This window comes from Platalea leucorodia, assembly GCF_965183815.1.
Source record: "Platalea leucorodia genome assembly, chromosome: 4".
Classification (NCBI taxonomy): domain Eukaryota; kingdom Metazoa; phylum Chordata; class Aves; order Pelecaniformes; family Threskiornithidae; genus Platalea; species Platalea leucorodia.
In genome coordinates, this window is record NC_138826.1 from 79,933,076 (window position 1) to 79,945,302 (window position 12,227).

Genomic DNA, 12,227 nt, shown 5'->3' on the forward strand with positions numbered 1-12,227 from the left:
GTTGTTAGTGAATGTACTGTTCATGGGTAGATTTTTGCGTCTCTAGAGAACATGCTTATTCTCTCATAATTTAGCCTCTTAAGAAAAAGGCAAAAAAAGCTGTTGTTTACGTGTATTTCCTAAGTTTTAGATAAAGGTGGTACTCCTTCATTCTTTTCAACAGGAAGAAACAAAAAAGCTGAGGAGAGAACTAGAAAACTTTGACCCTTCCTTTTTTGAAGAAATTGAGGATCTGAAATATAACTACAATGAAGAAGTAAAAAAAAATATTATCTTAGAAGAGAGATTAAAGCAGCTTTCTGAAGAGTTTGGCATTCAAGTGGATAGTCCAGGCAATGTTTCTGTTGATTAGGCTAGTGTTTAGTATCCTCAGTATTGATACAGAAAATAAATTCCAGGGCAGTTACGTAATACTGATTTAGTTGTCTGTTTTTATCTTGGAATGATACAAGTCTATTAAAGTTACAATAGTTTGGCACATACCTGAGAGTGGAGAATTGGATTAGTCAACGGATTATGGTCAGTATTTATATACCCCAGGCAAAATAAAAGTGAGTTTTACTTCTCCCAACTCCTTTGCAATATCATATTTTAATTCATAACAGTAATTTGCTTAATACCTAGGTGTTGGGTGAAGTTGAAACCTTGGAGTTATCCTAAAAGTTGAAAAACTTAAAATGTGCTAAGTATGCTAAGTTGCAGATCAAAAATATGTAATTTGTTCTTGCTGTCTCGTGCTATCATACTTCTTAACTATGGACTCAGGGTCAGTGTGCTGGATGTCTGTTCTTACATCCCTGTTTATTTTTACCTCAATTTTAGAAAATCCAAGAACAAAGAATTGAAAATAAAATTATAGTATTTCAGCCAAACTAATGGTACTTTTGTAGATAAATGATTTGTCATTTTGTATATTTTATATACCTGGATGTATACTTTCATAGCACAGATAAAATAAAGCCAACTCAAATGATCATGCAGTCTCACCTTTATTCTTTATATCCCATCTTACTTAATATACCCTTGATGAAGTTTCCTGATTGAGATGCAGACTGAAAATGGGTATTATTAAGCCAAGTCATGTCTCTAATTACTAATGATCTCCAAAATAGAATGAGTATACTTCCTCTTATTTACTCTTTTTGTCCCAAAATAGTGGAAATACCTGTAGGATATAGCTTAATTAGGCTTTCAAGTAATAGCATAATGATGCAGCTTATCAGTTAAATAACACAGTGAGAAGTTTTTCCCCAAAAGAAATTTACAACTTTAAAAAAAAAAAAAAAAAAATCAAATTTCAGGACTAATTCTGCTCCCACCTGAAATATGTCCTTTACTGTTAAGAAACAACTAGATCCTAAATCTGAATCCTACATAGAACAGTGTCATAATAATTATATTTATAGAAATGCAACCTGTGGAACTTTTACAGTTGATTGCATTCATTATCTAAGCTATTAGGACCAGTCAGTGTCAGACAACATACTTCTTACACTTAATTATAACGGGTTCAAAGGTTAAGGATTTTTCAGAACTGAAAATAAACATGCTGAAAGCTAGATCTCTGCTCTGGATGTTGGATCGCTCATTATATAAAATTAGTCATTTAGGAAAAACTTAAAATCATACTGTACCTAGGCTGCTGCCTAAGCTAGAAGATTATTTGTACAGAGTTCTCTGGTAGACACAAGTAAGAGGAATGCAGCACATATGACAATTAACTTAAAAGAAAAAAATAATTTCAAGCATCAAACTTGATATCTTTGAGTCTGTCAAATCTTTGACCATCCAAGTTCGAAAAATGGTGAAACAAACTCTTTGGTTCAAAGTCACAGTCATATTTAGTTCTATTAAAAGCAATTACAACAGGCTGAGAATTCAGGTATGTCTCTGCAAGTGGCCACTGTAAACCCAGATGATGGCGATGGAGCTAAAATAAAAAGAAATAAAATCAGTTTAGAGATTTTGATATAGTAGCCCAACAGTTCCCAGCGTGGGGGGAGTGGGTGGGGGTTGTGTGTGCTTTAATTCTAGGATCCTCTGCATTAGGGCACTTACAATCATTAATCAGCTATCTGAATAACATGAGGAACAATGAAGCACAAAAGGCAAACCAGAACCAAGGTGTCCTCCACAGCGTCAGAAATAACATAAACTTGCTAATTAATCAAAAGTCACGTTCTTATTAACAATATTTGTTCTATAAGTCAACATCACAAGAAATGAATTTTTTAAATAAACGAATTAAGCTTTAAAGTGTTCAGTGATTCCCATACAGAGAGGCAAGAAAATATTATTTTATGTTCTCAATTACTTTAAGTTATTAGCATAATGTAGATAATGAAAAAGTTTAATATGTTGTCATTGTAGTGAATCACTGGCTTGACTAATTCTACTGTCACCTAATTTGCTAGGAGAACATTTACTACTAAAGAATTCGGAAAACAAGACAAAAAGTGAATACCTCACAATACTTCACATATTATGAATTATTACAGTGCTTTCCACATATCCATCTATATATTTACCTTGATTAAACACCCATCATGGCAGTGCCACACAATTCCTTCAACTTTACCCTCACTGCAGCCTTCAAACCAAGACAGGATGTCATTTTGTGTCAAAGTAGGTGGATTCTTTATTTCAAATGCTCCATGTGGTACAAGAAGATGTACAGGCTGCTTCTTGCTTCCTAATCCTATGTTGAAAGAAAAAATCTTTCTGCTAGTTACATATGGTAACTTGAGATTTTCCTCACTTTTGTTACTGCAGCTATCTTAAAAGCACTCTATAAAGGTAGACTTCTGTTAGATACAACAACATTGTCCTGCCTTTAAGAGAACAGTTAAATGTAAGTATCAAATGTAGCTGTCTCTTCCTCATGTAACTTTACATAAAATAAACATGACAGAGATTTATACAGTCATCTGCTTTGTCCTTGTGGTCACCTCCTCAGTAACCATAAAGCTACTAGCTAAATCCTTCATGCTTCACATCATGATCAATAGCACAAACATGTTAGTTCCTGAAAATCTGGCATATTGTCTTATGAATATGGATTAATACTTAAGCCAGGCTGTTAACAAATGCATTGCTTCTTCACTGACTGTTCAACATAAATCTTCATCTAAGAATACAGCCGTTAGAATTTTTTTGTTGCAGTTCCTTTACATTCTGAGAAAATGCTTAGACCAGGTACTACTATTTTTCCTATCCATCCTTGCAAGTTATCCTAACAGCAAAGCTCAGAAGTTAGAACTCACTTGTGCTCATACCTAATTGGTTTTTTGTTAAAAGGCTTTTAAAGAGAGAAGCCACAACCAAAATGTAGCTTAAATTACATTTCCTTAAAAAAATATTCATAATACTTCATAACTTAAAAATTGCAACTTATTACTAACTTGAGACCCAAAAAAAAAAAAAAAAAGTGGCTGAATAAAATTTTCTACTCTAATGGACTAAACAGCATCAGAAGAGCAAGTAAAAAAAAAAAGTGAAGAAAAGGTATCAACAAACAATCTTAAATATTTTAATAGTAATACTTAAAACAACTTTCCCAGTTAGAATATTTTTTGAAATACTAAAGCAAAGCATTTTTAGAATAACTGCTAAAGAACATGCAGGTAGAAAGAGGTTTAATAGACATAAATAGTCTCATGACAACTCAGCTTTCTGAGGTATTTTTGGGTGAGTGTTCTTCGAGTTAGCCCTCTCCTTTCTAAAAAGGTTACATTGCTGCCTTAGAACTTTTTTTTTAAACTTATACAAAGAAAATACATAGTTTTCACTCAAAAATATCACGAAATAAAAAAGTATTTAAGAACGGACCATGCAAACTTACCATATGGATTTGCATTAATATTAGTCCCAATAAGCTCCAATGTTTGTTCTAAAATTTCTGATAATGGCACCGGACTGATTTCCAGAAGCCCTGGGTCAGCATGGTGTTTCAATACCAGCGCTATTTCAGCCTCATAATTTACAACAGATGAGTGCCAGCAATACTGCTTACTATTTTTCTCCACAGGCACCCAACCTATGAGAAAACATTGCTTTTTACCACACTAAATATCTGAAGTTATCATATGCGTACTTGAACTGTACATGCATTAAAAAAGCCCCAGAGTTAACTACAAACAGGAAGATTAACAAGAAAAACTATGTCATATCTCAGAGAAATGCCAGAGGAATGCAAATGTGACAGCTGAAGCCCTGTAAGCCTATAGAGCAAACTGCAATTATTTTCTTTGTGGATAGTGAATAAATGACATTCCAATTGTTTGCTGAATACGTTAACTACTACTTTTAACTCCAGAACTAATTCTAATTCACTTCAAAAATGGATATCCCCCCCCCACCATTTTACCTGTGCTGCATCATAGGTACCTGGCATATGTCCGTTTTCATCGGGCAAAGGATTGCCATTAGAGAACTCTATGTCCTTTGCTGGAATCCAGGTATCTGGAACAGGCTTGAAATCCTCTTCAACATTCCAAGCAAATTCTAGACATATAATGTGACAGTTTTTGGCAAACTGTTAGCCAATTTTAGGTTTTGATCGTCTTTCAATGCACATATTAAAATACCATTGATCTAAGCCTTGTTTTTACAGACAGTAGTCCCAGTTACTTTGTACAAGCACCAACATCTTGCACACTCAAGCATTCTACAATTAGGAGGGTTTAAAGAAACATAGTAGCCTTTAAGCAGTTTAAAAGTTCAAAACCAACTAAGATTAAAAATAGCTACCTAAACAGCCAACAGCCTTCGGCTGGGGCTGCACGGCTAGAAGGCGCGTCCCCTGGGTGGTGGATAGGGGATCCCTCTCTGGAGGGTGCACCGGATAAAATTGAAGAAGGTGCCGCGAATCAACGCAGCCTAAGGGAAGGCCACCCTGACGGAAAAACCACTGGCCCTCCAAGTCATGGGGGTTGGGCAGGAGGCCAACTACCTCCTCCCGGAAAAAAAAAAAAATAAAAAAAAAAAAGTTGCAGAAACGACAAGCATCAACTCGGAGATGGAGAAAATCAGTAATGAAGTGAGGAGGAGGAGATGGAACTGGATCGGTCATGTCTTGAGGAAAAAAACAACAGAAGACTGCGCTGTGGCCCTTGGGACTCCAGAGCACGCAGCCGCAGACCGATCGAAGTGGAAGAACGATGTTCGCGCCTTGTGTGCCTCCTGGCACTGAGAGAATTCAGATCAGAAACAGCCAACATTATATTTAAACTAGAGCAAGAGAAGTGGAATAGAATAGACTATTTCAGTTAGAAGGGACCTACAACGACCATCTAGTCCAACTGCCTGACCAGTTCAGGGCTGACCAAAAGTTAAAGCATGTTATTAAGGGCATTGTCCAAATGCCTCTTAAACAATGACAGGCTTGGGGCATCGACCACCTCTCTAGGAAGCCTGGTCCAGTGTTTGACCACTCTCTCAGTAAATAAATGCTTCCTAATGTCCAGGCTAAACCTCCACTGGTGCAGCTTTGAACCATTCCCATGCATCCTGTCACTGGATACCAGGGACAAGAGATCAGCACCTTCCTCTCCACTTCCCCTCCTCAGGAACCTGGAGAGAGCAATGAGGTCACCCCTCAGCCTCCTTTTCTCCAAACTAGACAAACCCACAGTCCTTAGCCACTCCTCATAGGACATGCTTTCCAGCCCTGTCACCAGCTTTGTTGCCCTCCTCTGGATGCATTCAAGGACCTTCACATCCTTCGTAAATTGTGGGGCCCAGAACTGCACACAGTACTCCAGGTGAGGCCGCACCAATGCTGAGTACAGCAGGATGATCACCTCTTCTGACTGGCTGGTTATACTGTGTTTGATGCACCTCAGGATGCAGTTTGCCCTCTTGGCTGCCAGGGCACACTGCTGACTCATGTTGAGCCTGCTGTCAACCAGCACCCCCAGATCCCTTTCTGCAGCCACTCCTTTCCCAATTTATACTTGTGCGCAGCATCACTCCATCCTAGATGAAGAATCCAGCATTTGGACTTGTTAAATTTCATCCCATTAATCATAGCCCAATGTTCCAATCCATCTAGATCCCTCTGCCAGGCCTCTTGTCCCTCAAGAGAGTCAACAGCACCTCCTAGTTTGGTATCATCAGCAAACTTGCTAATGGCACTTTCAACTCCTGCATCCAGATTGCTGATAAATGTATTGAACAGGACTGGCCCCAGAACCGAACCCTGAGGAACACGGCTGGTGACCGGTCACCAGCCAGATGTAGCCCCATTCATTACAACCCTTTCAGCTCTGCCACTCAGCCAGTTCTTCACCCAGCGCACTGTGGGTCTGCTCATCCCACAGCTGGGCAACTTGTCCAGAAGGACACTGTGAGGGACGGTATCAAAAGCCTTAATAAAATCCAGAAAAACTACATCCACTGCCTTCCCTTCATCCACGAGGCGGGTGACCTTATTGTAGAAGGATATCGAATTAGTTAAACAGGACATTCCCTTTGTGAACCCATGTTGACTGTGCCTGATGACTGCATTATTCTCAAAATGCCTTTCAATAGTATGCAGTATAATCTTCATAATTTTTCCGGGAACTGAGGTTAGACTAACAGGTCTGTAGTTTCCTGGGTCTTCCCTCACACCCTTTTTGCAGACTGGAATAACGCTGGCTTGCTTCCAGTTAGCAGGGACCTCCCCAGGCTCCCAAGACCTTTGGTAGATGATCAAGAGGGGTCCTGCCATAACATCCGCTAACTCCTTCGGTACTCTGGGATGAATCCCATCAGGCCCCATGGACTTGTGAACATTCAGCTGGCACAGCTGGTCCCTTGCAATTTCAGTCACCACAAATGGACAGTCACTGTTCCCACACTTGTGGTCCTCCAACTCAGGGGACTGGGGCAGCCCAAAGTCTGTCAGTGTTATTAAAGACTGAGGCAAAAAAATGCATTGAATGCCCCTGCTTTTTCTTCAGCCCTATTAGTCAGATGACCTCCTTCAACAAGTATCAGTCCAATGTTTTCTTTAGACCTCCTCTTACTATTAATGTACTTAAAAAAGCCTTTCTTGTTCTCTGAAACAACACTGGCCAGTTTCAACTCTAATTGAGCTTTGGCCTTTCATGTTTTCTCCCTGCATAAAGAAACCACAGCTCTGTAATCTTTCTGCAAAGCCTGACCTTGCTTCCAGAGGTCATACAACTTCTTTTTCCTCTTGAGCTCCATGAGGAGTTCCCTGTTCAGCCAAGCTGGTCTTCTGCCCTGCTTGCTTGACGTAGGCACAGTGGAATTGCCTGCTCCTGTGCTTCTAAAAGGTGGTTCCTAAAGTCTCGCCAGCACTCATGGACTCCTAAGCCCTCAAAAGCAGATTCCCAGGGTACTCTGCTAAATAGCACCCTGAACAGCTTGAAGTTTGCTCTCCTGAAGTCCAGGGTAGCAACTCTGCTGTCTTTTTTTCTCATTACACTGAAAGTTTTAAACTCAACCATTTCATGATCACTGCGGCGAAGACAGTCACCTACCATCGCATCCCCCAGGAGTCCTTCTCTATACACAAATAGCAAGCCTAGCCTAGAAGGGCACCTTTCCTAGTTGGCACACTGAGTACTTGTGACAAGAATATATCCCCTACAAAGTTCACGAATTTCCAAGACCTGCTTGTCGCAGCAGTATGATATTCCCAGTTGATGTTTGGGAAGTTGAAATCTCCCAGAAGGACAAGGGCTACCAATCCAGAAATTTCTCCTAATTGCCTATAGAATAACTCATCAGTGCTTACATCCTGGCTGAGTGATCAGTAGTAGACACCCACTACACCATCTCCTTTGTTTTCCCCTAATCCTCAACCACATCATCACTAACTGTAAGGGCTGTGCAATCAAACCTCTCCCTCACATACAGTGCAACACCTCCACCTCGCCTGCCCTGCCTGTCCCTCCTGAACAGCCTGTAGAACCTCCATTCCACCACTCCAACCCTGGGACTCATTCCACCAACTCTGACTAATACTGATGATATAGCTCTGGGAGCTGACCAACACTTCCAGTTCATCCTGTTAGTTTCTCATACCGTGTGCGCTGGTGTACAAGCATTTCAGATACGCTCCTGAGCCCTCCGTGCTCCCAGGAGCAGTGTAAACGTTACCACTAGCACGGCCACCCTCTGGCGATGCCATGCCAACCCTTGGCTTACCTACTGCAGTCCTGCTGGTATCCCCTTCCCCCACCTATTCTAGCTTAAAGCTCTCTCGAAGTAAAGTTAAGAGTGACGTTATAAAACTTGGAGCATGATCACTGACATTTCCTGTATTAGACTAGAGGCGTTTTTCCAACCAGATAACTTCCATTGCCAAAAAGAAGGAAAGAAATCTTCACTAACCTTTGCAATCTTCCAATGAATACAAGAATCGTTTAAACCTTTTTTCAGCTTGTTTGTTGGGTTTTCGATCCAGCCTGGCCCATAGATAGGGTTGCCCTAGAGTTTCCAGAGGGATAAAAACAACAGTTTACTGAAGTAATCGTACCCTGCAGAGTACTGAAATCAACTACATAAAAAGCAAGATATGAATTCTCATTTGCCACTAGAGAAATTTTTATATCCAAAGACACCATTTAAATTCATAAATTAATTACTCTATATGAATCTAAAAATCTATTTGTAGAATCTTGCCACACTCTTCTCATTTCTTCCCAAGCTCCGTACTTCTTTTAATCCTTCCCAAGGAAGTTAGACACTCTTTATTGCGTAAATTCTAGTATGCAGGAAAGATCTACTAATAAGAAATTTTAAAACTGGAGTAGTTCCTTGGCATGTTCACTTAAACCATACTTCATGTATTTTAGAGAATAAAATATAACAACTTTATAAACACCTGCTATGTTTACAGTAACTACTATTTTGTAGTCACGATGTTTAATGAGAGTTGAATTCACAACAGCTATAATCAAATGGATCATACAAAAAAAAAAAAAAAAAAAGAAAACCAAGTAAAACAAGGCTTCTAGTAAGCATGAGAAATCTGCATATGAATCTTCCTTATTACCTTTATAGGTAGTTACATAACAGCAGGTTCCGTCCACCTTTTCAGTAGGAATTGCATTGTATATATCTGCCTCTAACGCCTTTCCAGTTATAGTTTCAGTTGCCAGAACTTTAAATGGCTGAAAAGAAGACAGGTATTTTAAACCCTCAGCATGGTTATGTTACTGCCTTGTTCTCATATGGATTCTTGCTCCTTCTTACAGCTGGCCTCTGTAAGTCCACTATTAGACGTTATATTGCTGATTTCTAATACTATCAAAATACACCCTTCTTTCTCCCAGACATGACAGTTTGGAAAATGCTCTAAAACAAAAGAACAAAGGCAATCTATTTGCAAACTCTCTCCCTCTTTTCCAGTCTTGATTAGTATTTAGAGATGACTTGGCCTTCCACTTTACATAGCGCATATAAACTAGAAGGGTTCCAGTCCAACACTACAAAATTTTGAGATGTGTCTTCCTGTATTACGACAGCAATAGAAATTCATCATAACTAGCTGCTCCGCACTTTCAGTTTGCAGCTGAAAGTCAACAGGACCATGTTAGTGCAATACACAGACCAGTGGAATGCAAGGTAGCAAAAGCATCCTGGTGTTAAATACTTAGTATCAGTGCTGCAACTAAACACTCTTCCGCTTAAAAAGAGCAAAGAAATAAGTCATCTGGGGATCTGAAACAAATATCCAGCCACAACCAGTCCACATTTCTAGAAAGACTCCTATAGGGCTTCTGTAACAGTTTCACTACAAACATGTAATCAGTTGTGTTTGGAAACAAATATTTTCCTGTAAAATCATCACCCCTCCCTCCTCTCTCCACATTCAGTTTTGACTTGTAATCTGGTCACTGTCTCTTTCTACAAGCAAAACACAAAGCAAGTCCTTGCCTTGCAAAAGTCTCGAAAGAGAATTCAGAATTCATAAAATGAGAACCTTCTACATTCTTTCGTTACATTACAATGATTACTAAAATATAAAATAGCAGATTTGTAACCATAACATACAGGATATATGAACATTTTATGAAGATTACATGGAACAGAAAGTTTTCAGGGTAGTGAGAAAACATACCCATTGGTTTTCCAGGCACGACCCCCTTCTTACCTAGCAGTCATAACCCCCTGTACTATCCTAGACTGCGTGTTGAAAAACAAACAAAAAAAAGCATATACCAGTTCCAGTTCTAATCCCATCAGCTTTTTCAATGTGAAGGATGATCACTGTAGGGAGGTACCCTTATATGACCATTATCAAGATGGTGTTGGCACTCAGAGCCCAACAATTAAGTTGCTGATGGTTTGGCAATCGTTCCCGCTCTTCCCTCCAGAAGTCAACCACCAACGGGAGAAAGTCACCCAGACGGATTCCTGTTCTCTGGGCAGCCAACAGACAGCAGCAGGTGCTGCTACTAAAACTGGGAAACGCGAGTTGGAGGAGGTCTACAGCTGGACAGGTGAATGCCACCCCAATCTGTCCCGACATCTCGGGGAGAACAAACTTTGATTGGGCTCCATTACTTTCACCTTGGCAAGTATTCCACACCTATATCCAGCCTCAAATGAATTCTTCTGTCATAAGCCTGATACACCTTCGATCACAAAAAAACCAAAACCAAACCAAAACCAAAAACCCAGAGAGAGGGAGACAAGCTTAGTTTTCCCCACAGGGCTCACAGGCGGGGGCGGCAGGATGGTTTTACACAAGCTCCCAGCACGATCCTGTTGGAGCGGCCTCATTCCTCGCCGCCACTGTTGCCCACACTTAGCAAAAGCAAACACACGGCCAGGGTGAGCACCTGGATGCACCTGGCAGGAAAAGCGTGGGACAGAGCCAAAACGGCACCCGAACGACCTTTCTGGCCCGCATTTCAGGGGGGAGCCCTAGGGACACCTCTGCTGCGCTCAAGAGCTGCACCGAAACCTCCCGGCTGTGCCCCTCCCCGCAGCTAGGCCGGGCCGAGTCTGACACGGTCGGTGCTGCTGCCCGGAACCCCGCTCCGCTCCGCCGCGCCGTGCAGCGCCGCTGCCCGCAGCCCAGCGACTCCCCAGGGAACGACCCCGGCCCCGGCCCCGGCCCCGCCGCGGGGACCCTGCGGCCCCGCCTGCCCACCGCCCGGCCCCGAGCCGCCCCGGCCACCTGGCGCTCTCGCTTGGCCGACGGCTCCTCCTTCACCTCGGTCACGAACAGGCACGGAATCTTCCGCTGCACCGCGCCACGGCGCCTCATGGCCCCGGCCGCCCCCTCCCGCCGCCGGCCCCGCGCCCAGACGGAACCGCGCCTGCGCCGCGCTGCGACCGCGCTGCGCCACGGGAATCGGAGTCCGGCGCCGGCGCCGGCCGCCCGCCAGCAGCCCCGCGACGCACCCGTGCGCCGGGGCCGGGGGGCTGGGGCGCGGTCGCCTCTCGCCAGCCGCCCTCAGCCAGGCGGCGGCTCCGCCGCCCTCCGCCGCCCGGCCCGGCCGCGGGCCTGGGGCAGCTCCGCTTCCCACAGCGGCGGCTCCCGGCCTGGCGGGGCCGGGCCGGGCCGCGCCGCCCCAGCTGTGCTCGGCGCCGGGCTGAGGCGGCCGCGAGGCGGCCCGGTCGCGCGCCCTGGCGGCGGCCGCCAGCCGTTGGCGCTGCCGTTCCCCCGGCCCGGCGGCCTTTCCTCAGGCTGCCGGTTCTGCGCTCCAGGGGGCCACACGCCCGGGCCTGGGGGCCCTGTCCCCAGCGGGTGGGGGCCTCTCTGGGTCTCCTTTTGCCTCCGTCAGGGCAGCGGCCTCCTTTTCTCACCCACGCTCTCCGCCTCGCTGCGCGGCCTCGGCGGCGGTGGTGGGCTGGCCGCGGCTGGACGCCAGGTGCCCACCAAAGCCGCTGTCACTGCCCTCCTCAGCTGGGCAGGGGAGAGGAAACACCGCGAAAGGCCCCTGGGGCCAGAGAAGGACGGGGACAGATCGCTCGCCCCTGACCGCCACGGGCAAAACACACTCGGCTGGGGAAGTTCACTGGCTTTATTACCAATCAGATCCCAGCAGGGTAATGGGAAATAAAACCTACATCTTAAAACACCTTCCCGCCACCCCTCCCTTCTTCCCGGGCCCAAGTTCACTCCTGATTCTCCTCCACCTCCTCCCCTTGGAGCAGCGCAGGGGGACGGGGAATGGGGCTGGCGGTCAGCTCATCACATGTGGTCGCTGCCGCTCCTTCCTCCTCAGGGGGAGGACTCCTCACCCTCTTCCCCTGCT

General features: G+C 44.0%; 2 protein-coding genes across 13 annotated transcripts in view; one reads left to right on the top strand and one right to left on the bottom strand.

Annotated features, from left to right (window-relative positions):
• The window catches only part of CEP290 (centrosomal protein 290), a 56,517-nt gene extending 55,543 nt beyond the window's left edge, over positions 1-974 (top strand). For all 11 annotated transcript variants that reach the window (XM_082310432.1, XM_082310433.1, XM_082310437.1 and 8 more), the window contains one exon: positions 164-974. In XM_082310432.1, the coding sequence (XP_082166558.1) occupies positions 164-352 (189 nt within the window). In that variant the 3' untranslated portion in view covers positions 353-974. The remainder of the gene's footprint in view (positions 1-163) is intronic.
• RLIG1 (RNA 5'-phosphate and 3'-OH ligase 1) lies at positions 375-11,278 on the bottom strand. 2 transcript variants are annotated; one of them, XM_082310448.1, is made up of 7 exons: positions 11,180-11,278; positions 9,011-9,128; positions 8,347-8,442; positions 4,387-4,503; positions 3,842-4,036; positions 2,529-2,698; positions 375-1,930 (listed from the first exon to the last, which is right to left on the bottom strand). In XM_082310448.1, the coding sequence occupies exons 1-7, from the start codon at positions 11,231-11,233 to the stop codon at positions 1,742-1,744; spliced, it is 939 nt and encodes a 312-aa protein (XP_082166574.1). In that variant the 5' UTR covers positions 11,234-11,278; the 3' UTR covers positions 375-1,741. The 2 variants fall into 2 exon arrangements, with proteins under 2 accessions (XP_082166574.1, XP_082166573.1); XM_082310447.1 differs by having other exon boundaries at positions 376-1,930; positions 11,144-11,278.
• Positions 11,279-12,227: the final 949 nt, after the last annotated feature.